We start from the raw sequence: 25593 nt of genomic DNA on the forward strand, positions 1-25593 counted from the left end.
AGCAGCACAAACCGTGAAACCAAAGTGTATGAAGCCAGTGTGTCTGCTTACCTGCATTTGGACCTGGAGGAGTGCTTACCTTGCCTTCCTGGTCCAGGTCCCTGCTGGGCCCTTGGTAGGGGGCCACGGATTCCCAAGTGACAACCACTGCACTACTAGGTTGGAAAGAGATCTCTGGGAACCCTCTGTGGACACACTCGGCTGCCCGCTGAGTGATGGAGGGGGATAAGTCTTCTCGATAATAAACCTTCCCCAGGCCATCCGTTGTGTCCAAGTCCGCCAGGAAAGGGCCGATTGCACCGAATGTTGGTGGGAAGAGCCCGGGATGGGATTCTTTGGCTGGGGGTTCACTCGTAGCAATGATGCCATTTGTGGTGACCTGTACAAAACCAAGTGTGGTTAAAAGGAATATGCAGAAATGGGTCCTTTCTCAGTAAGACTGAGCACCTACTCCCAGAATACCATCATCAGTACCCATGCTATGTAAAATACAACAGAATCTGAGAGAGATACGAGCCTGAACTGCAGACCCCAGCATTCTTTTCTAGGCAAAACGGGCTGTGTGGAAAGAGAACAAGAGTCATTATTCAAATCCCAGTGAATTTACTCGAAAAAGGGAGTAATCACTCCCTACCAGGACTGCTAATTGGTGTGCGTACAAAAACGGTTAGGAGCCTGGGCATCAAAGTGAGATCCCATCTCTACACAAAAATACCAAAAATTAGCCAGGCTTGGTAGCACGGGCCTGCAGTCCCAGCTACTTGGGAGGCTGAGCTGGGAGGATCGCTTAAGCCCTGGGCGATCAAGGCTGCAGTGAGCCATGATCACGCCACTGCACTCCAGCCTGGGTGACAGAGTGAACCCTCGTCTCAAAAAAAAAAAAAAGAAAGAAAGAAAACAAAAATGGTTAAGGTCCAGCCCCCGCCTTTTAAGAAACCCACAATCCAGAAGGATAAGAGAAAGGACTGACACAAAGAGATGATGACACAATATAGTGTCAAGAAGCAAATCTCTATGGGGCATTATGGTATCACTAATTATTTTGAATAGTTTAATGAGTCAGGATAATAGCTAATATTTACTGAATACTCACCATGTTCCAGGCATTTTACTAATATCTAATGCTCAGAAGAACTTAAGACTAGGTACGTTTCCGGCGGTGACGACCTACCCACACGAGAATATGCCTCTCGCAAAGGATCTCCTTCATCCCTCCCCAGAAGAGGAGAAGAGGAAACACAAGAAGAAACGCCTGGTGCAGAGCCCCAATTCCTACTTCATGGATGTGAAATGCCCAGGATGCTATAAAATCACCACGGTCTTTAGCCATGCACAAACGGTAGTTTTGTGTGTTGGCTGCTCCACTGTCCTCTGCCAGCCTACAGGAGGAAAAGCAAGGCTTACAGAAGGATGTTCCTTTAGGAGGAAGCAGCACTAAAGGCACTCTGAATCAAGATGAGTGGGAAACCATCTCAATAAACACATTTTGGATAAAAAAAAAAAAAAAAAAAAGACTAGGTACTACTGGCCAGGTGTCGTGGCTCACGCCTGTAATCCCAACGCTTTGGGAGGCCGAGGTGGGCAGATCACGAGGTTGGGAGTTTAAGACCAACCTGGCCAACATGATGAAAACTGTCTCTACTAAAAATTCAAAATTTAGCCGGGCGTGGTGGCAGGCACCTGTAATCCCAGCTACTCGGTAGGCTGAGGCAGGAGAATCACTTGAACCCAGAAGGCAGAGGTTGTAGTGAGCCGAGATTGTGCCACTGCATTCCAGCTTGGGCAACAGAGCAAGACTCCGTCTCAGGAAAAAAAAAAAAAAAAAAAAGACTAAGAACTACTAATATCCATATTTTTCTGATGGGGAAAATTAGGCAAATTCATCAATGTGTCCAATGTTACCAAATAATAAGTGGCAACACTGGGATTTGAACCCACGGAGTCTGACTGCAAAATTGGTCCTTTTCCAAAATCGGTCCTTTTAATTACTTCATGAACTGCCTTCTTGAAATCAGTTATAACTACCTATTAAAAGATATCTCTGGCCAGGTGTGGTGGCTCATGCCTGTAATCCCAGCACTTTGGGAGGCGAGGTGGGTGGATCACCTGAGATCAGGAGTTCAAGACCAGCCTGACCAACATGTTGAAACCCCATCTCTAATAAAATACAAAATTAGCTAGGCATGGTGGCACATGCCTGTAATCCCAGGTACTTGGGAGACTGAGGCAGGAGAATCGCTAGAGCCTGGGAGCCGGGGGTTGCAGTGAGCCGAGATTGCACCATTGCACTCCAGCCTGAGCAATAAGAGACAAATTTCATTTCAAAAAAAAAAAAAAACACACGATATCACTGTTCGTACTCAGCGAAAACCCGTGCTCCTTGGGAAAATGGGAAAAGGGCCCCTGAGATATTATGGCAAACCACCCCTTGGTGTGGGGGCACTCAGGCTCACCAATGAGGTCTAACACCCCCTCACTTTCTTGTTAGTACACAATCCACTGATGACATGGAAGACCAAGCCAGTGATAGTTTTCCTTAGATAATCTGTGAAATAAAAGAAAAAATCCCCTAGCTGGGTGCTGTGGCTCATGCCTGTAATCCCAACACTTTGGGAAGTGGAGACAGGTGGATCACCTGAGGCCAGGAGTTCGAGACCAGCCTGGCCAACATGGCAAAACCCTGTCTCTATTAAAAATACAAAAAAATAATTGGCCGGGCGTGGTGGCAGGCGCCTGCAGTCCCAGCTACTTGGGAGACTGAGGCAGGAGAATCGCTTGAGCCCAGGAGGCGGAGGCTGCAGTGAGCTGAGATCACACTGATGCACTCCAGCCTGGGCAACAGAGCAAGACTGTCTCAAAAAAAAAAAAAAGGAAAGAAAGAAGGAAAAAAGGAAGGAAGGAGGGAGGGAGGGAGGGAGGGAGGGAGGGAGGGAGGGAAGGAAGGAAGGAAGGAAGGAAGGAAGGAAGGAAGGAAGGAAGGAAGGAAGGAAGGAAGGAAGGAAGGAAGGAAGGAAGGAGAAAGCAAAGGATTCCCTAATCAAAAGGGAGAGATTTTGCAAACGGCACTTTATTTTACTCTTTAAGAGCTACAGATTGGAAAAACACGAGTCCAGAATAGCAACCCTCAGTTGTTAGAAGGCCAGTGGATTTTCCAGGCCACTTATTTCCCTCCCCCTCCCCCTCCCCCTCCCTTCCCTCCTCCTCCTCCTCCTCCCAGAGTCTTATCCCTCAGTCTCTTCACACCTCATTACTAGAGGAGAGGGCAGGGGCAGAAAAAGAGAGAGGAACTAAAGACCAAACTCTCAATATGCCAAAAACTTGTTATTAATAAAAAGGTTCAATGTACAGAACCGATTGGCTCCCAGGTGAGGACTGGAAGCAGAGCTCTGAGAGTGAAATGCAGACTTAACAAAACCTTCTCTTTTAACCTCATGTTATGGGCTATTAACTCTTTGGGTGACATATTTTCCATCATCACCAGGCACCAGCAAAGCTTTTCTAGGAGATACTGGCAGGCTGCGGAGAAGGGAGTCAGACAAGGGGCTTCTCCCAGCTGGTCCCTCTGTCTCCCTTCCAGGGACCCAAACATCTTCCAGCACAAGTATCCCAGGGAGCTGCCGTGTGGGAGCGTGGGAAACGGCTCACTCTCTTGAGCCGCCAGAAGTTGGCAGTGAGCAGCTGCTGGTGGGAAGCGATCACAGGGAGGCCACATCCAGACAATTTAGTTTTACAAAGCTGTTTTCCAGTGAAATTTAAATCAGTCCAGGCCGGGTGTGGTGGCTCATGCCTGTAATCCCAGCACTTTGGGAAGCCGAGGTGGGCAGATCACGAGGTCAGGAGATCGAGACCGTCCTGGCTAACACGGTGAAACCCCATCTCTACTAAAAATATAAAAAATTAGCCGGGTGTGGTGGCGGGCGCCTGTAGTCCCGGCTACTCGGGAAGCTGAGGCAGGAAAATGGCGTGAACCCGGAAGGTGGAGCTTGCAGTGAGCTGAGATCGCGCCACCACACTCCAGCCTGGGTGACAGAGCGAAGCTCCGTCTCAAAAAAAAAAAAAAAGAAAGAAATTTAAATCAGTCCAATAATTTTGAAAACACTCTCAGTGTTTTCTAGGCATGGGAATATTTCTGTTTTCACAAGGAGTGTTTTAAGAGTCAGGTTTTTAGACAAGTGTCATGCAGCACTGCAAATGCTTTGGACAACGGTCATGTAACCCTCATTAGTATTTGCTTTGGAAAATTATTTTTCAGCTGGTTTTACTGAACATTCAGCTCAATCATCTGTGATAATGAAGAAAGATGACTTCAAAGATAAATATAATGTGCAGAACGTCCAGAAGTTTCACTGAATTCTTAGCTTTAAACTTCTACCCTGTAAACTTCTTTCTCCTGGAAGTAACAGTTAATAGCAAAGTTGATGAACAATATTCCCGCCTACTTGGGTGCGAGTCTCATTTTGCAAAGTCTGTCAAATGCGTGATGCTCCTGTCAGCCTTGTGCCTTTTCTCCATCTTTTGAAAGTAACATTGGGCAACTCAACAGCAGAAGGGCAGGGAGCAAAAAGGGAAAGGACTCAGGCGGAAGGGGGCACAGACTCAGGCACAATCCCCAAGGGGACTGGGCTGGGGAGTCCTCGGGCCCATGCGGTCACTGATGCCCAGGCCATCACCAACATTCACTCAGTTGGTGAAGCCAGGAAACCTGGAAGTGGGTCCTGGTTCCTTCCGCTTTCTCACCACCCACGCTGCATGTCCTATCTCCAACTACAGCAGGTCCTCAAATAACTTCATTGCATTCAACGTCGTTTTGTTATAACATTGATGAGAGAAAAAAAAAAATCTATTCCTGGCTGGAGCCACCATCTGTGTGTCCGTGTTCTCCCCATGTCTGCGTAGGTTTTCTCTGGGTACCCTGGCTTCCTTACCCATCCCAAAGCTATGCCAAAGTTGGGTGAACTGGCGTGTCTAAACTGTCCGATGGTGAGTGAGTGTGGGTGTGTGGGAGCCCTCTTGCGATAGGACAGCATCCTGTCCAGGGTGGCTCCTGCCTGGCACACTGAGCTGCTGGGATGGGCTCCGGCCACCCTCCACTCTGAACTGGAATAAGCAGCTAGAAAATGAATGAATGAATACAAATTATCACAGAATGAAAATGCATCAAGTACGAATAATCACCCAATGCACACCAATAAATTATGCTGTACAAAAGCACTCAGCAAGCTGTCGGATTTGTGATTGTTTGTTTTTGAACTTTGTGGATCAGAAGTGCTGACAATGTTGCTTTGCAAACATTTCTTCCTTGACTGAACCCACTACCACCATGACCTCCATTATTCACTGATTCATCAAAAATTGGGTAAATAATATCTTGGTTGTTTTTATTCATCTTAAATGTATGTATAGCTCACATTTATTTATTTCAATGTTTAATACTAGAAGTGTTTTGGGCTTTATGGGAATTTTGGTGATGTGTTCCTGACCAGAAATAAGCCATAGGAACTTAAATGTTATTTCTGTCAATTACCCTACAGTCAAATCGGTTTAGTTATTCATTTTTAGCTTAAAGCTACAGTATCCAAGAACCTATCCACAATGGTAAGTGAGAAGTTACTATATATGGCACTTTCTCCATCTCAGCTACCACCAGCACGCCCCTGCCCAACCCCACCACCTCCTTAGTCACATGACTGGCCCTTCTTATCCTTATTCCTCAGCTGAAATAGTGCCTTCTCAGAGCTTCCTGGCATCCCCTCCAGTGGAAGCTCCTTCCACTCACTCCTTTCTCTCTTCCCTCACACTCCCAGCCCCTGATATGTCTTCTTCCTGCATATTTGTAGGTTCCGGCTATTCTCCCCATTATGTGGTCATTTCTTCAGGGTCAGGGACTCTATTTGTCTTGGTCACCACGGTAGTTCCAGAGCTTACACATGGTCTGATACATACGAGTCTCCCCACTTCTTGACTTCCTCCAACATAGGGGACAGGTAGGTTCAAAGCAGGATAAGACCTGTGCACCCAGGTTATTTTAGAAATAAGGCCTGAGGGTGAGCTCAGTTGTAGGTGATATGAAGGGTCAGAGAACTGTGCATTACTGCCATTCTTACCACTGGAGTAAAATGTCAATTACTAAAATAAAAAGTGCATAACTTGAATTCAGTCATTTCTCCAGATCTAAACGGCAGTTTACAGGAAATACAGGAGACAGAAGAACATGCTAATGGACACAATGGGATGCAATCAGCAAAATCCAGAATATAAAGCACTAAAATGGAGAAATACCTAGTTTCTTGAAAAATAAATTTTAAAGAAAAAAAAAAAAGAGCTGGGGATTGGGGGAGGACCTGTAGATTTTAAAAGTTCTAAGAGATGGCTAGGCAAGGTGGCTTGCTCCTATAATCCTAGTATTTTGGGAGGTGAAGGCAGGCAGATCACCTGTGGTCAGGAGTTGGAGAGCATCCTGGCCAACATGGTGAAAACCCGTCTCTACTAAAAATACAAAAATTAGCTGGGCATAGTAGCAGGTGCCTGTAATCCCAGCTACTTAGGAAGCTGAGGCAGGAGAATTGCTTGAACCTGGGAGGCGGAGGTTGCAGTGAGCCAAGACCATGTCCTTGCACTCCAGTCTGGGCTACAAGAGCAAAACTCCATCTCAAAACAAAAGTCCTAAGAGACACATCTACCAAATGCAATGTGTAGGCTTTGTCTGGGCCCTGATTTAAACCAATCAACTGAAAAGCAAAATAAAACATTTCATGAAACCATTTGCATATTGGACAATATTAAGGAATTATCATCATTTCTTAAAGTATGATCATGACTTTACTATTTTGTTTTTTTAAAGAATCTTTTTTTTTTTTTTTTTTGAGACCGTCTCACTCTGTCACCCAGGCTAGAGTGCAGTGGTGCAGTCTCGGCTCACTGCAACCTCCACCTCCTAGGTTCAAGTGATTCTTCTGCCTCAGCCTCCCAAGTAGCTGGGATTACAGGTGTGTGTCACCACACCTGGCTAATTTGTGTATTTTTAGTGGAGACAGGGTTTCACCATGTTGGCCAGGCTAGTCTGGAACTCCTGAGCTCAAGCGATCCACCCACTTTGGCCTCCCAAAGTGCTGGGATTACAGGTATGAGCCACTGGGCTCAGCCTAAAGAGTCTTTTCTTTTGAGGTACATTCTGAAACATTTACAAAAATATAAAATATTTGGGATTTGTTTAAAAATAATTCAGTTTGGGATGGGGAGGGAACATTAGGAATAAGTGAGGACATCAATGAAAGATTAGTCTCAAATTGGTACTTGTTGGAGCTGGTAATGAATACAGGGGAGTTCATTATATTTTTTAGTATATTTGAAGTTTTTCATAATAAAAGTTTATTTTTAAAAAACATATAACAGGCCTGGTGCGGTGGCTAACCACACCTGTAATTCTAGCTACTGGGAAGGCTGAGGCATGAGAATCACTTGAATCTGGGGGGTGGAGGTTGCAATGAGTCAAGATCACGCCACTGCACTCCAGCCTGGGTAACAGAGTGAGACTCCATCTCAAAAAACAAACATAGAGTAAAAAATTAAAAAAAAAAAAAAATAACAAACCTGATTGATCTGAAATTCAGCAAAGAAGGGCAAATGGTTCTAATAGATAAGCCAAGATTAACATTCTCTCTCAGTAGGGCCTGTGGCTCATTGTCCTTGTTTTTGTTTGGTTTTGTTTTTCCAGGTTTATTGAAGCATAACTGACAAACAAACGTGTATAAGTTTAGGGTGTACAATGTGATTTGATACAGGTATATGTTGTGAAATGAATACCACAATCAAGTTGGCTAGCAAAGCTATCACGGATAGCCGTGATAGATCAACGGGACAGAACTGAGAGCCCAGAGGTGAACCCACATATTTACAGTCAACTAGCATTTGACAAGGTCACCAAGAACACACAATGAGAAAGGGCAGTCTCTCCAATAAACAGTGCTGGGAAAATTGGATATCCTCCTGCAAAAGAATGAAAATGGACCCCTATTTTATAGCACTCACAGAAATTAACCCACAATGGATTGGAGAATTAAATGTAAGACCTGGAACTATAAAAATCCTGGAAGAAAACATTAAGGAAAAAGCCCCTTGATACTGATCTTGACAATAACATGTTGGACATGACACCGAAAGCACAAGCAGCAAAGCTGACATGACGAAGCGGGACTCCTTCACTGTCCTTTCTGTGTCGGCGAAGATCCACTTTATTATTTTATTTGTACTGATGCATCATATTGGTACATATTTATGGGGTGCATGTGGAGTATATATTTTGATACATGCATACAATGCGTAATGATCAAATCAGGATAATTAGGAAATTCACCACCTCAAACATTTATCATTTCTTTGCGCTGGGAACATTTCAAATCTTTCTAGCCATTTTGAAATATACAATATTTGTTAACTATATTCACTCTACTATGCTATCAAACACTAGAACTTATTCCTTCTATTGAACTGTATGTTTGTACCCATTAACCAACCTCTTTTCATCCCCTACCCTACCCTTCCCAGGCTCTGGGAACCGTCATTCCACTCTCTACCTCCATCCCTCATGGTCTTTGCATTTCTTCCTTCCCCAGACTTTCCTACCACTGCCACTACCCTCCCAGGGACATAGGAGTGTTAGTTGCACTGGGCACATTAGACCACATTAATGAGCAGAAGATGGTGCTGGTAAAAGCAGATTTTGTCATTAAAACTAATCAAAAGTTACAGAGCCTGAGGCACCCCATACAGTGCCCTGAGTCCAGAAAAAAAGAAATTATGAAACCTAAGAATCACACAGCAGTCACCAGTATTACTTTCTGTTCACTACATTTGTACTAGTTTAAAAAGTACACGGGGCCAGGCAAGGTGGCTCACGCCTATAATCCCAGCACTTTGGGAGGCCAAGGCAGGTGGATCACCTGAGGTCAGGAGTTTGAGACCAGCCTGAGCAATATAGTGAAATCCCGTCTCTACTAAAAATACAAAAATTAGCGAGGCATGGTGGTGGGTGCCTGTAATCCCAGCTACTCAGGAGGCTGAGGCAGGAGAATCGCTTGAACCCGGGAGGCGGAGGTTGCAGTGAGCTGAGATTGCACCACTGCACTCCAGCCTGGGTGACAGAGAGAGACTCCGTCTCAAAAAAGTACATGGATTATGAGACCACGATTTCGTTTTTATGAATGTTGGTGAGTAAAAGGCTAGAGGAGAAATGTGCCAGAAGAAAAATTTTAGATTGCTTTTGATTCTCCAAACTCCATGGTGTCTCTCCTTGTTGACACTACATGCTTTTGGATCCATGATTCCCTCCTCCTTGAAAACCTCCTCAGCTGAGTGTGGTGGCTCACGCCTGTAATCTCAGCGCTTTGGGAGGCTGAGGTGGGCGAATCACCTGAGGTTGGGAGTTTGAGCCCAGCCTGGCCAACATGGTGAAACCCTGTCTCTACTAAAAATACAAAAATTAGCCGGGCGTGGTCATGCACACCAGTAATCCCAGCGACTCGGGAGGCTGAGGGTGCATTGAGCCGAAATCTCGCCACTGCACTCCAGCCTAGGCAACAGAGTAAGACAGAAGGAAAGAAAGAAAGAAAGGAAAGGGGGAAAGGAGGAAAGGAAAGGAAGGGGAGGGGAGGGGATGGAGGGGAGGGGAGGGGAGGGGAGGGAGCAGAAGGGAAGGGAAAACCTCGAAAAACCTTCTTGATAATCCTCAGCTCATGTGCTTGGCAGAGTCTCATTTTCCCTTGTGAAGGCTTTCTGACCTCCCAACCAGGGTTTATCACATGTTTCTTTCTGTCTGCCTCTCTCTCTAAGTTTGCAATTGGCATCTTAGAGCCCTGACTCCCAATGGCAGCAGCACGTTCCTTGCTATATTGATCATATCGCAAAACCCTCATGGGGTGAATCCATTTCTGAGAAAGCCCATCTGAATCACTGAGAGTGCTGCTGATAATAATAATGTAATACTGTCATCTTAAGGTAACGTAAGGTAACCAAATATTGCGGAGGTGAGGCTCTTTGTGAATCTGCATTAAGGAGTAAAAACTTCTTTACTGAAAAAACAGCTATTTCCAGCATGTTGAGCAATGTAAATATTTCCCTGAAATACTGCTTACAATATCAGTTCACACTGGGAAAAAGTTCCTTTAGCAAAGTTAAACTTCAGCTCACTATGCAGCTAGTAAAACTAATGCCCCTTTACAGAACCATGTCTTCCCACTCACCCCAAGAAACACAGAAAACAATACGACTTTTCATCCAGCTGCCCTAGGGCAGAGCATGTCAATTAGATCACAAAAAAACCCACAGTGAAAATGCCAAGCACCACATGGGTAACAGCTGGAACCACTTATGTACAATTGTTTCAACCCAACTGACAAGAAGGGGATGGACAGAGCACCTAACTTATAATGGGAGGGCGTTTCCCATTATAGAAAGCATTTCCTGTCTCATTTCATCTTTCACGTGAACTTTCAGACAGCAAGAATCACTGGAGAAAGTCTATATGCAGATGCTCAAAAAATTTGTAATTTATGTTAGATTTCTTATGTCCAAATACACCCTGAAAAAGTGAAACAACAGCCATTTTGGGGGGGCTTAAATGAGCCTAGTAACAGTCCCCAGGGCAGAAAGCGGCCTGCAATAGTTTGGGGGGAGCCTTCTCCAAAACGTGTGTTTAGAGAATACTTGAGGTAGAAACAAATAAGAAAAAAACAGCGTCCTTTTACAAATGCAAATCGCTGTACTGAGAAGACGTGAAACTTGCAAAAGCAAACTCCATGGGTGGGAGGCAACGGGAACTTAAAATAATTTAACATAAAGAGTGGAAAGGCAGCAAACATTGGCTGTCACCTAATGTTGAGGTCCTTTACTAAGGCTCTTTTTATCTTTTAAAATTTCATACAACAAGCATTTAGTACAACCATCCCTGTTTTCACATACTTGAAACAGACAAGGAAATGACAAGAGATTTTAATTTAGCTTTAATGTCACACAGCCAGCAAGTGATGGAACCAAGATCAGAACCCACATCTGCTGGAGTACATGACCCATGTTCTTTCTATTACACTTGGCTGCCTAGTTTAGACACACTGGGGGCAAAAGTCATGCAAGTTGCAATGTTTTTTGGGATGGCTTCAAAGTTAGTGACTGGGCAGCTACGAAAAGCTGGAAAAAAAAGAATCCAAAAAAACGTAAAACACAAAAAGGAAGTCCAGAAAATAGGCAAATCCAGGACACAATCAAGGTGGAGACTGATTAATTTCAGCCTAGAGCCCACAAGTGGACCTGGAGCCTCATCCATTTGCAAGGCACTTTACAGTTTACAAAGCATTTTTACTTTAGTTATCTCATTAAACCTAGTAAAGATTAATATTGTTTTCACTCTTTGAGAAAAAATGAGTTTCAGTTTATATAACTTGCCTAAGATCAAACACTATAAGTGCCAGAACAAAATTCCAAGTCCAAATTGCAAGTGATTCCTATTAACTCCACAGAAGAAATGACTCTGGCATGAAATAGAAATAGAAGTAAAAGGATTAGTAAATAAAGCTGAGGAACAATCTAAGGGTTACCGGAAAGGGGTCCAATCCAGACCCTCAGAAAGGGTTCTTGGATCTTACACAAGAAAGAATTCAGGGCAAGTCCATAAAGTGAAAGCAAGTTTATTAAGAAAGTAAAGGAATAAAGAACAGCAGCTGGGTGCCGTGGCTCACGCCTGTAACCCTAGCACTTTGGGAGGCCAAGGCGAGCAGATCACAAGGCCCAAGAGATGGAGACCATCCTGGCCAACATGATGAAACCCCATCTCTACTAAAAATACAAAAATTAGCTGGGCGTGGTGGTGTGCGCCTGTAGTCCCAGCTACTCGGGAGGCTGAGGTAGGAGAATGGTGTGAACCCGGGAGGCGGAGGTTGCAATGAGCCAAGATCGCGCCACTCACTCCAGCCTGGTGACAGAGTGAGACTCAGTCTCAAAAAAAAAAAAGAATTGTTACCCCATAGACAGAGCGGCCCCAAGGGCTGCTAGTAGCCCATTTTTATGGCTATTTCTTGATGATATGCTAAACAAGGGGTGGATTATTCATGCCTCCCCTTTTTAGACCATATAGGGTAGCTTCCTGATATTGCCATGGCATTTGTAAACTGTCATGACGCTGGTGGGAGTGTAGCAGTGAGGACGACCAGAGGTCACTCTCATCGCCATCTTGGTTTTGATAGATTTTGGCAGGCTTCTTTACTGCAACCTGTTTTATCAGGAAGGTCTTCATGACCTGTATCTTGTGATGACCTCCTACCTCATCCTTTGACTTAGAATGCCTTAACCATCAGGGAATGCAGTCCAGTAGTTCTCAGCCTCATTTTACCCAGCCCCTGTTCAAGGTTGAGTTGCTCTTATTCACATGCCTCTGACATAAGAATAATAGAGATGAGTCAACATTTTCAACATACTCCAGTCAATGTCCAAGTAACTTTGGATCAGTTACCCTTCTCTTCTACAGAAAATTTCTACCTGAGATTACTTTCCAACATTTAAAAATGATTGGGGCTTGTCCGATGGTAGTGGGTTATCAGAACTTATTAGCATTAGTATCCCTAAAGTTGATATACAACCCTCCACGCTAAATTTGACTGGCAAAAAAAAAAAAAAATTGTTGGGTTCTTTAAATTTTAACCACTGGTGTGTCTGTCAAAGAAGTAGCTCTTGAGGATGCCACACCAAGGGCCTTGGGGTGTGAGACCCCCAGTCTCTGGGGAGACACATGTTTCTCCTTAACAACCTGAATATAGATATCAGAAGTTTGCCTGTGGCAATTGGAGCCTAGTACTGTATTACACAAATCCCTTAACTTAAACATAAAAAATTACAGGAAAAGAGTTAAGTATTTATCTGTCTTTCCAGAAGGAACAGTATATCAGTGTTACCCAAAAGTCACGGTTGATGAGGAAAACCTCTTTACAGAATATGCCAGCTAATAAATGCAGAAAGAATGACAGACACAAGCAAGCAACCAGCAAAACAAAATAAAACAGCATCCTGCAACCTTTAATTTAATTACTGTTTCAGGCAAAGATCATCAATGGATGCTAAAACTATTTGGTGAAAGGTTGGTGGGCAAGGAAATAGATGATAAGGCTAAAGTGAGTGTCACCCCATAACTCAGTTGCTGCTCACGTGGGGAAAAATATAACTTGACAGGCATGATCTGGCTGTAATCTCCTTAACACCAGGTATTAATCTTAGCATGGCAAGCCAAGCAATAATCAGACATCATTTGCCTGCCAATGTTATCCAATGTGAAAAATACAGCTTCATTTATGAAGGATTCTTCTCTCTCTCTCTTTTTTTTTTTTTGAGACAGAGTTTCAGTCTCACTCTGTCACCCAGGCTGGAGTGCAGTGGCATGATCTCGACTCACGGCAACCTCTGCCTCCCAGGTTCAAGAGATTCTCCTGCCTCAGCCTCCTGAGTAGCTGAGATTACAGGTGCGTGGCACCATACCTGACTGGTTTTTGTATTTTTAGTAGAGATGGGGTTCCACCCTGTTGGCCAGGCTGGTCTCATTTATGAAGTACTTTTGTTGAAAGATGATGCCCTACTCAACAATAAAAAAACAACGCCTTTTTTAAATGACCAAAGGATTTGAACAGGCATTTCTCCAAAGAAGATACACAAATGGCCAATGAGTGCATGAAAAGATTCTCAACATCATTAGCCATCAGAGAAATGCAAATCAGATTCACAACACAGCACTTCACACCCACTGGGATGGTTATAAATCAAAAAGACAGAAATAAGAAATGTCTTTTTGTTGGTGAGGTTGTTGAGAAATCAGAACCCTCATATATTTTTGGTGGGAATGTCAGATGGTGCTGTCACTTTGGAAAACACTTTGACGGTTCCTCAAAATATTAAACATAGAGTTACCGTATGACCCAGGAATTCCAGTCCTAGGTATATACCCAAGAGAAATGAAACTTATATCTACACATTTGCATGTATACCTCTTCCGGAAATGCAGTTTGTCTCAAAGACATCTTTTTATGGCCGATTTGTCTTAATCAGACTGAAACAAAGTCCTCACTTGCATTTGGTCAACAAGTCTCTGAAGTCTCTTTTGACCCACACCAGGTCTCCTTCCTTCTTTTTCCCCACCGTGCCATTTATTTATTGAAGAAAATGATAATCTTTTAAAGTTAAATCGTGTCAGCCATCTACTTAGAAATCTCTAATGGCCGGGCACGGTGGCTCATGCCTGTAATTCCAACACTGGGAGGCCGAGGCAAGCAGATCACTTGAGGTCAGGAGTTCGAGACCAGCCTGACCAACATGGAGAAACCCTGTCTCTACTAAAAATACAAAATTAGTCGGGCGTGGTGGCACATGCCTGTAATCACAGATACTCAGGAGGCTGAGGCAGGAGAATCTCTTCTTGAATCTGGGAGGCGGAGGTTGTGGTGAGCCGAGATCGTGCCATTGCACTCCAGCCTGGGCAATAAGAGCAAAACGCCATCTCAGAAAAAAAAAAAAGAAAAGAAAAAAGAAAGAAATCTCTAGTGGCTCCTCATTGCTTCATAGAATAAAATTTAAAAAATCCTAACAGGCTTTCATTCATTCATTCATTCAACAGATCATAACAGAGCATTCACTATGTTCCACAGGCATGATCCTTAGTGCCCAGCAGATGGTGGTGAACATGGTGGGCATGCACTCATGGGGCTCAGACTCTAACGGGGGAGACCAGCAACAAACAAATGAAATTTTAAAGAATCAGCCAGGCTGAGGTGGGAGGATCACTTGGGCCCAGAAGTTTGAGACCAGCCTGGGTAACATAGTGAGGCTCTATCTCAAAAACACAAAAAGCGAACAAACTAATGTTAGGTGATTAGACATGCTATGACGGGAAGGAGACAGCGAGGGGGTGGATGGGGAAGGGCGCCCTGAAGAGGCTACATGTGAGCAGAGGCCTGACCACAGGAGGGCGCAGCCCCAGGGAGCTGGGGGCGGGTGTCCCCGGTAGAAAGAAGAGGAGAGGTGCCCCGACCTGGATGGGATGAGCTGGCCATGGCCAAGGAAGAGAAAGAAGGCCAGGGTGGCTGCAGCCTGGCACATGAGGCAGACATGGGAAGCCATGTGGGCGGAGCGACCAGCGAGGCTGGGCCATTTGAGGCTTTGCGGACCATGCAGCCTGAGGAGTTTGGATTTCATTAAGCACAAAGGAAACCCTTAGAGGGCTTTAGGCTGGGAGTGGCAAGGTCTGAGTTACCTGGCGCTGCGGGATCCACCCCTATTGAGCTCTCCAAGTTCATCTGACGCCACTGCCTTGCGCTCCCATCCACTTTTCCATTCTAGGACACACCAAGCTCCTATTCCTTTCAGGGGACAGGGTCTCACATACGGTCATGCTTCCTCCTCCTCCTCGGAACCACCCTCCTGCCTCCTCCCCTTTCCACATAGTGAAACTCCACTCACCCCCTGATCTCAGCTCTCCTGGGGGAGGCTCACCTGATCTCTCCAATCAGTTCAGCTTTCACCCCAATATATACCCGCCCTGAACTCATCACAATGTAGGCATAATTACTGATTTAATGTCTGTCTTCCTCACTAGACCTTACACTCTATGAGGGCAGTGGCAACACTGGTGTTGTTTTCAATCTCTATCCCCAAAGCCTAGCACTGTTAGGCAAGAAGTTGAACATCTGTTGAATGAATATATGACAGATGTTAACACTGCACTGCAATTTACAAAAAATGATACCCAGTGTCCTGAAAAAATTAATGTACTCAGTCAGTCAAAAAATATTAGAGGCCAGGCTCAGTGGCTCATGTCTGTAATCCCAGCACTTTGGATGGCCAAGGCAGGCAGATCACCTGGGGTCAGAAGTTCGAGACCAGCCTGGCCATCTTGGCAAAACCCCATCCCTACTAAAAACACAAAAATTAGGGTGTGGTAGCAGACACCTGTAGTCCCAGTTATTCAGGAGGCTGAGGCAGGAGAATCGCTTGAACCTGAGAGGTGGAGGTTGCTGTGAGCAGAGACTGCGCCACTGCACTCCAGCCTGTGCGACAGAGTGAGACTCCATCTCAAATAAAATAAAATAAAGTATTAGAGATCCAAGATAAATTGGACTTTAGAGATGAGGGTATTGAGCATTGGAATGCAGCTAGTGTGACTGAAAGACTGAAATTTTCATAGTATTTAATTGCAATAAATACAAATTTAGATACCTACATAGGGCTAGTGGCTACCATATTAGCCAAAATGGGCTTGGAAAGACCTGTGGAGCAGAACAAAATCATCTCAAATACCCCATCAAGGTCACCCTAGATCAGCCCACTGCCAGCTGATTGCAGACATGTGAGCAATAGATGCTTATTATTACATGCCACAAGTTTTTGAGGTTGGTTTCTTTTTAATTTTTTTTCATAGAGACAGGGTCTCACTATGTCACCCAGGCTGGTCTGGAACTCCTGGGCTCAAACAATCCTCCCACCTTGGCCTCCCAAAGTCTGGGATTATAGGCGTGAGCCACTGTGCCCAGCCAAGATTGTTTGTTACACAGCAAAAGCTAACTGATGCATTCTGTCTTTTGACCCCCACATGCCTGTCCAGACAGAAACCTCCTATTCCAATAGAACTACCTGCTTTCATCAGATGATACTCATCGTTTTCCCAAACTTTTTCCCATCCTCATGCATTTACTCCTGCAGTACATCTGGAATGGCCTCTCCATTTCCTATCCACCTACTGCAATTAGACCTGTCTTTGAAATCTTAAATGTCACCTCCTCTGTGAAGTCTTCTCTTACTACTCTTGCTCATAGCAATCCCTCACATCCATTGCTACATGTTTTAGGCTTCATGCTTGAAAGTACTATGAGTCAGACACAGACTGGGGTTAGCATTCAAGCTTTGGCATTTGACTGGTCACATGCCCTTGGGCATGTCACTAATTATTGATATTATTGTTGTTTCTTCATTTGAAGAAAGGGAGGAATGTTTTGAGGATTAAATCATATAAAACTAGCAAGTCTCTCTAACATACAGAGATATACCCAACCAATAACTTTTCTTTCTTAGTGGGTGTCTCTTACATTTTCCTAATGCCTAGAATGGTGAAGACCATCCTTTTGTGCCTACACTTCCTATCAATTCACCTTCTTCCATCAATATGCAAAGAGTATCTGCACAGCTGTAGATAGGGGTGGACACTGCAGTGTGTCACCAGATCCCCCTTCAGCTCCTGGAAATGTAGCCCTCCACTGTCAGCTTTGAGGGTTACTTCCAGGGACAAAAACTGCCTTACCCCCCGGGTGTATCTCCATCCAGGACAGCTCTTATCAAGTGATTCACTGACTCACTGATCCATGCAAGGGCACAGGGGCCCAGTCCCCTCAAGGCTTGAGACAACTCTGCAAGGCCATCCCAGCTCCAGAGCTCCCCCAGGGGCTGGCGGAGACCTTTGCTGGGACTGCCCTGCGGTTGGGCTTCTCCTCTGCTCAATCCTGCCTCATTTCCCACCGTTCCACAGGTGTGGACCCAAGGAGCACCCTAATGAAATAATCTGCCTCCCAATCTCCAGCATAGTCAAAGTCAGCTTCCTGGGAACCCAACCTACAGGACAGATAGAAGATGCAAAGAGACCTCTGGGATCCTTTCTCATGGAAGTGCAGATCAAACCCAAATAGACAGGAAAGTCTTTGACAGGAATTGTTTTGTGAGAATAGATTTTCTAGGCCAGGCGCGGTGGCTCACGCCTGTAATCCCAGCACTTTGGGAGGCCAAGGTGGGCGGATCATGAGGTCAGGCAATTGAGACCATCCTGGCTAACACGGTGAAACCCCGTCTCTACTAAAAATACAAAAAAATTAGCCGGGCCTGGTGGCGGGCGCCTGTAGTCCCAGCTACTCGGGAGGCTGAGGCAGGAGAATGGCATGAACCTGGGAGGCGGAGCTTGCAGTGAGCTGAGATCGTGCCACTGCACTCTAGCCTGGGCGACAGGGCGAGACTCCGTCTCAAAAAAAAAAAAAAAAAAAGATTTTCTAGACCTTTAGAATTTAGTGCGGTTAGTCTGATGTCACAAGTAAAGGAAGACAGCAGGTCCCAATTTAACAAAAGGGTTCTTAGGTGGGCCTGAAATCCTAGCACTTTGGGAGGCCAAGGCGGGTGGATCACCTGGGGTCAGGAATTCAAGACCAACCTGGCCACAGATGGTGAAACCCCATCCCTACTAAAAATACAAAAATTAGCCGGGTGTGGTGGCTAGCGTCTGTAATCCCAGCTACTCGGGAGACTGAGGCACAAGAATCGCTTGAACCCGGGAGGCAAACCTTGCAGCGAGCCACGATCAAGCCACTGTACTCCATCCTGGGCGACAGAGTAAGACTGTGTCTCAAAAGAAAACAAAAAAAGAGGTTCTTATTCAGTGGGTCTCTACATGAGAAAAACCATAAACTGGCCGGGCACGATGGCTCATGCCTATAATCCCAGTACTTTAGGAGGCCAAGGTGGGCAGATCACCTGAGTTCAGGAATTAAAGACTCAGCCTGGCCAACATGGTGAAATCCCATCTCTACTAACAATACAAAAATTAGCCAGGCATGGTGGTGAGTGCCTGTAATCCCAGCTACTCAGGAGGCTGAGGCAGGACAATCTCTTGAACCCAGGAGGTGCACGTTGCAGGGAGCCAAGATTGAGCCACTGCACTCCAGCCTGGGCAACAGAGCGAGACTCTGTCTCAAAAAAAAAAAAAAAACAACTGGTATTTAGCATTTCCTCTAATTATGAATGCAGGCAACAAACAGTCACTAATAGAAGTCACAGATCTTTTCATATCATATCATAGTTGCTACATGTGTCTCAGAATATTGCTCATGATCTTCAAAGTTCAATCGTTACCTGAACTGCTCTTGGATCCACTGCTATACTTTGTTATTTAATGTTGTTAAAAGTAAGCATATAGGCCAGGCGTGGTGGCTCATGCCTGTAATCCCAGCACTTGGGGAGGCCGAGGTGGGTGGATCACGAGGTCAGGAGTTCAAGACCAGCCTGGCCAACATGGTGAAACCCCATCTATACTAAAAATACAACAATTAGCCAGGCATGGTGGTGTGTGCCTGTAGTCCCAGCTACTCAGGAAGCTGAAGCAGGAGAATCACTTGAACCTGGGAGGTGGAGGTTACAGTGAGCTGAGATCTCGCCACTGCACTCCAGCTTGGGCAACAGAGTGAGACTTTGTCTCAAAAAAAAAAAAAAAAAAAAAAGGTAAGCTTATATTGGGCCAGGCATGGTGGCTCACACCTGCTGAGGCAGGCAGATCATCTGAGGTCAGGAGTTCAAGACTAGCCTGACCCACATGGTGAAACCATGTCTCTACTTAAAATACAAAAATTAGCCAGGCGTGGTGGCAGGCACCTGTAATCCCAGCTACTCAGGAGGCTGAGGCAGGAGAATCACTTGAATCCAGGAGATGGAGGTTGCAGTGAGCTGAGATTGTGCCACTGAACTACTCCAGCCTAGGGGATAGAGAGAGATTCTGTCTCAAAAAAAAAAAAAAAAAAAGTACACATATAAGCATATATAGTACATAAGAACATAAGATGTGTGTTTTTTAATATTTTGATCTGTATTTCAACATAAGTGCCTTCCTTGGTCATCTTGTGGATTTTATTTTATGCATTTAAAACTTTATACTGCCCAGCATGGTGGCACTCACCTGTGGTCCCAGCTACTCAGGAGACTGAGACCAGAGGACAGCCTGAGCCAAGGAGTTGGAGGCTGCAGTGACCCAAGATGGCGCCACTGCACCCAGCCTGGGCAACAGAGCAAGACCTCATCTCTCTAAAAACTAAAATAAAGCGTTATACTGAAAAGGGATCTACAGGCTTCACCAGTGTCTAAAGAGGCCAGGGCAGTCAACCAACAAGAGTGAGGGCTCTTTGTGGATCCAGACTTGAAGGGCTCATTCGTTTTAGGCAAAGCCTACAAGTTCCACGTGAGTGTTGTCTAAGGCGCAGTGTGCCCAGGCCAGACCGGGAGCACAGCCATGTCACGGGCAGGACAGGCTGCAGCCGCCGCGTTTGCAGTTCCAACCCCCTTCCCCCCGACCAACCCCCCACATTTCTGGAATGCGCACGAGCCTTATATGAAATCCACACGGTGCGCAGCGGAGGAAGGCAGCGGCACGAAAGGACTTCAACAAGTTGACAGCGCCCCCAGGCCGGGCCGGTCCCGGGGAGGCTCCAGGGAGCTGTAGGTCATCTGGCCCTGCTCCTCGTTTGGGGCTTCAGTGGTGACAATGCCTGGCCACAGGAAATTGGATCACTGGGAGCCCTGTGTTTCCCGCTCTGGACTCTGGACTCTGAAACGAGCCCAACTGGAAAGCAGCATCACTGCCAAGACACATCCGGAGTCCACACACAAACACAGGAGGCTGCCAGCGAAACTCTCCCGTGGCCACAAGAGTCCCGGGGCCCGCGCGCCGGCTGCGACCCAGCTCCGGCTCTTGCCCTGCAGAGCCTCCGCGCGAGAACCTGGCTCTACCCGGGACCGGCCGGGTCCTAGCCCCGAAGGGACTGGACAACCGAGGGTCGTGGACTGACCTCCCTGCGGCGATGCAGCCCACAGCCGCCGGGGAGGAAGCTCCGCGGGGTCCCGAGGTGCCGGGGTCACGGCCGGGGGCGCGCGGAGCCACCCAGACCCCCGCGACCCGCTCTTCGGTTGACAGGGACCGGGTCGGGGAGACCTTCGTGGACCCTGCAGAGGCGGGAGACCCTGCGCCGTGCCTGGTGCCCCGGTGGCCAGCGAGTCCCGGTCCCCGCCTGCGACGCCCACGTCCGTCCGGCTCCACGGGCGCCCCCGGCCAGCCGCGCCCTGCAGCCCCTCGCCCGCCCTCCCGGGGCTCACTCACGTAGACTGAGTCGATGTCGGATCTGTCGTAGAAGCGGAGCGCCCCACTCAGCTCCAGGGCAGGGGAGACGAGGTCGTCCCCGTCCTCCAGCTCCAGGTCCCCCTGTCCGGGGCCGAAGGGGAAGAGCTCCTGGCGGCTCAGGCAGCCCCCAGGCCCCGCCAGCAGCAGCGGCAGCAGCAGCGCCCTCGTCCACGCAGCCCGGATCCGGCTGCTCGAGGCCAACATGTTCCCGAACTGCGGTCCCGCAAACCCAGTCCCGCGGCCAGAGCAGAGGAAGGCGGGGATGTAACCGGACGCCCCTAGCAGCCCCCTCACCTCCCGCCTCCCGGCGTTCCCACCCCGGGAAATAGGGGAGGGGAGGGGAGGGGAGGGGAGGGGAGCGGAGGGGAAAGGGGAGGGCCCCGCCCCGTCCAGCGGGCGCGCCTCGGGGCAGCCCAATGGCCACGAGGGGGAGGGCGAGGGGCGAAGCCGAACCTCCCGCGGTGGGCGCCGGTGCCTGCGATTCTCGAAAGCAGCCCGGCTCCCACCGAACGGCGCCTCCGGGAGGGGGAGCAGAGCGCGGGACCCGCACCATGGTCCTCTGATTAGGGTTGGGTCGTGAAGAGCCCGCGACGTGGAAACGCTCCGGATTCAGGAACGGCGACCACCCCATTGCCGCTCGGCTGCGTCCGGGTTCCAATTCGCTTGACCCTGGTAGGAAGACCGAGTGGGAGCTGGGAATGAGCCAAGGGACCGAGCCACCAGCACGTTCATGGGCTCATCCACCCATTCATTGAGCGATTTTTGAGTGCCTGATCCTGTGCCCCCTACTGTGGAGGTTCGCCTGGAAACCGGGTCCCACCCTCCGAGGCAAAGTCACCAGTGTACAACACAAGCCAGTGTCAGGAGAGGGCCCCACGTCACCAAGGACATTACGGCTGGAAAAACTGGCGGAGAAAGCTGCAGATGGGATGGCGGGAATCAACCCAGGTCCTCTGGAAGGAATGGGATGTCATCAGGAGGCAGAGAAGGGAGGGGGAGGACCGAGCCGGGTGGATTCAGGGCACCATTCCCCAGCAGAGGATTTGGGGAGGGACCGGTTGAAGCCTTGAATCACAACTCTAGGAATTTGAATTCGCTCTATTACTGGGAGAAAAAAACTATTGAAAGTTCTTGACAAAGGGAGATAAGAGATTTAAGTGGTATCCTGAATAATCGGTTAATCGTTAATTAGGCACCCGGGTGAAGGTAGAGACAGGTAAGTTATTGGAGGGCCAAGTCTAAAACATTGAAATGAGAGAAGGAGCAAAACCTGATTATAAGATTGGCATTGCGGAGGAGAAGAAACGAAGTTAAAATTGAGTTCAAGGTTTTGCACTCAGAGGACTGGAAAACCAGTACTGCCTTTTGACGTCAGGGAAGAGGATCTGGGACAGCTGGAGCTGGATATGTTTGATGTCATACCTATTAACTTGGAGGGGTCAACAGGACATCCCTGTTTCCTGTCAGCAGCTAAAATTAACGACCTTGAACCTAGTTTATAATAATTCTTCAGAAAACAGCAAATTCTGTATAAAATTTAGGGGGCGTGAGTTCTGAACCAGCAGACAGGAAGAAAAAGCAAAGGAAACATGCCTTCTAAGCAAAACGCTTTTGATCTACTCATGAGATCTTGTCTTTTTCTTTTGAATTCATTAGCCATCAGAGATAACATTTATTGCCCATCAGAGACAAGGTGTGTTCTACAAATACTCATTCATTTTGCACTCACAGTAACCCTAGGAAACAGTAACCCTAGGAAACAGACCTGCCTTGTTTTACAGAGAAGGGGCATAGAGGCCCAGAGAGGTTAAGTCATGTTGCTAAGGTCACACAGCTGGGAGCTGGTGAGTGACCCTAGGTGTCCCAGCTGCAAGGACCCCACTTATAACCACTGCATTAAGTGCTATCTGTGTACTACCTTTTACTCCTGTTGTTGAAGAGTTACAAATGCAGCCTGCAGTCTGTTGTCAAATACGGTGCTTTTCCTTCAGTTCCCTCCCAACAATGCAGCCCTGTGAGTCCCCAGTCTGCTCCCCAGAAACACTTCTGACTCTACTCTATGCCATCTGTGGTTCTGACCGTTTCTGGGCTTCTGGGCCCCAGCACTGCCCGTTCCAGCTGCTACAGGAGCTCTGTATGGAGATTCTTCTCTATGTTCACCCGCAGGCGCCACCAGCCCCAAGACTTCCCCATGCCCTGTGGTTGAGGGAAACCCTAAGCTCTGTCGGCCTTTTTTGGTCTGTGCCTCCAACACTCCTCCTTCAAAAACCCCCACCCCAGCCTCTGTCACACATCAGAGCTGTCTCTGAAGCTGTGGTCTGTGCCTGGAATGCTCTTACCCTTCTCACGAATTCTCTCCCTTTTTGGTACTCAGGCAGCTTCTGAAACTCCTATTGGTCCATCCGTGGAACTTTCCTCGGGGAATACAGGAGGAGAGCAGTTCTCTGCTTTGCTGGTTCAGCACAGCCTCCCGAGTCCAGCCTGGCTGAGGTCAGGGCTCCCCATTTACTAGCTGTATAAGCGTGGGCAGGTTTCTAAGCTTCAATATCCTTGTCGCTTGTATGGGATGTTCATAGTTAAAATCAAAGGATTGTCATGAGGATTAGATAAGGTGATTCATTAAATGCTCCTAGCTGGGCACAAAGTAAGTATTCAGTTAATATCAAACCATCCTTATTACCTAAGGATGGTTCGCCAGGAAACGGGGTCCCACCCTCCGAGGCAAAGTCACCAGTGTACAACACAAGCCAGTGTCAGGTGGGGGCCCCAAGTCATCAAGAAATTTCTATACTAGAAATTCAAAATGCCAAGACCATTAAGGCACAATCCCTTCTTTGAGAAACTCACAATCTATTGGGGAGACAAACACAGCAATAACACAGTGCGATGCTTTAAGAAATACACAAACCAACAAGAGATATCGCTTGTTGAATCCTGCTTCTGCTAGATGCTTCATGTAGCATTCAATTTAATACTAATAACTGCATAAGCTAGTAGCCCTATATGGGGAAAACAAGGTTTGCAGCGATGAGATAACTTGCCCAGTTTCACACAGGTAGTGAAAGAACTAGGATTTGAATCCCAGTTTGTCTGACACCAAAGATATTATTATTTCTGCTGCACCATCCTGCCCTTCTATGGAAGGAAAGATTTCTCCCTTTATTTCCACCCACAACATCTATTTGCTCCATTGTTTATACATAATGCCCATGATCTATTTGTGCATGCTTCTGCTCCTTTATTTCATCAGTATCTCTTGGCTTGAGTAAGTCCAGTATATACGGTAAATTCTCTGTCATTTACTATTTATAGCCCTGCACTCGCCTCACATTGCCCAGTCCTTGTAGGACGTGATATTGATGCTGTGTCTCCTACTAGGACAGTGTGTCCCTGTCCACTCCTTTAGAATTTGTAGTTCCAAACACATTCATCATAGAATACTTACTTTTATATTGTGCTCTGGACATTTTCTAAGTGTATATAATAATTTGGTCTTTTTTTTCTAGTCGTTTCGTATGTTTTTCGGGGATAAAAGCTCTTTGGGGGCAAAGCCCATGTGCTTTATTTGTTCTCCTGATTTCACAGAGCCTAGCCCAACGCTGCATACACATGAATAAAATGTGCATGGTTCTTAACCGTTTAAGAACTCAGTGATATGCTGAAGAATCATCTGATATCTGCATTACCAACGGCACCCACAATTCTGTAATACACCAGTTTTAAAAAAAAATAAACCTAGCTCTTTTGAGACTTACACTCTTTTCTTGATAGCTGTCATCCTGATGAGGCAGAAACACAAAATTTGAGAAGCAGGTCTCAGGCTGTGTGTCTATAAGAAGCCACAGTAACTTTTACTTTTTTGTTTGTTTGATTTTTGAGATGGAGTCTCACTCTGTCACCCAGGCTGGAGTGTAGTGGCGTGATCTTGGCTCACTGCAACCTCCACCTCCCAGTTGCAAGTGATTCTCCTGCCTCAACCTCCTGAGTAGCTGGGATTACAGGCATGCCACCACACCTGACTAATTTTTATATTTTTAGTAGAGACGGGATTTCATCATTTTGGCCAGGCTGGTCTCGGGACTCCTGACCTCAGGTGATCCTCCTGCCTCAACCTCCCAAAGAGCTGGGATTACAGTTGTGAGCTACCACGCCCAGCCCCAAGGTAACTTTTCTCTCTGATGATTCAGACAAAAGTCCAGGCAGCCGAGTGGGAAAAGAGTTCAACTGGCTAGCACTGAAGGAGGCATTTGTTCTAATCTCACTCTCCTGTGAGGATTGGAAACTGATCCATGTATGGCCATGGAGCTTTCCTTTATTTTCCAGATACCATGTAGATGTAAATGTATTAGTGTTCCAATTCCAGGGAATTCACCTAATTCAGGAATATTTTAAACAACCCACACTCGATTGTGATCTCAGATAAAAATGACATCTTTGGCCGGGCACAGTGGCTCACACCTGTAATCCCAGCACTTTGGGAGGCTGAGGTGGGTAGATTACAAGATCAGGAGATCGAGACCATCCTGGCTAACACAGTGAAACCCCCCCGTCTCTACTAAAAATACAAAAAATTAGCCGGGCATGGTGGCAGGCACCTGTAGTCCCAGCTACTCGGGAGGCTGAGGCAGAATAGCGTGAACCCGGGAGGC

The 25593-nt window shown here is 46.7% G+C and overlaps 2 protein-coding genes across 2 annotated transcripts in view; one reads left to right on the forward strand and one right to left on the reverse strand.

Moving 5' to 3' along the window:
* The window catches only part of NID1 (nidogen 1), a 97630-nt gene extending 76362 nt beyond the window's left edge, over positions 1 to 21268 (reverse strand). The window contains 2 exon segments of the mRNA XM_010384665.2: positions 80 to 379; positions 20924 to 21268. Of these exon segments, the coding sequence (XP_010382967.2) occupies positions 80 to 379; positions 20924 to 21148 (525 nt within the window). The 5' untranslated portion in view covers positions 21149 to 21268.
* On the forward strand, positions 1154 to 1512 carry LOC115899142 (40S ribosomal protein S27). The gene has a single exon (XM_030936157.1). The coding sequence runs from the start codon at positions 1184 to 1186 to the stop codon at positions 1436 to 1438; it is 255 nt and encodes an 84-aa protein (XP_030792017.1). The 5' UTR covers positions 1154 to 1183; the 3' UTR covers positions 1439 to 1512.
* Positions 21269 to 25593: the final 4325 nt, after the last annotated feature.

This window comes from Rhinopithecus roxellana, chromosome 8 (genome assembly GCF_007565055.1).
Source record: "Rhinopithecus roxellana isolate Shanxi Qingling chromosome 8, ASM756505v1, whole genome shotgun sequence".
NCBI lineage: Eukaryota > Metazoa > Chordata > Mammalia > Primates > Cercopithecidae > Rhinopithecus > Rhinopithecus roxellana.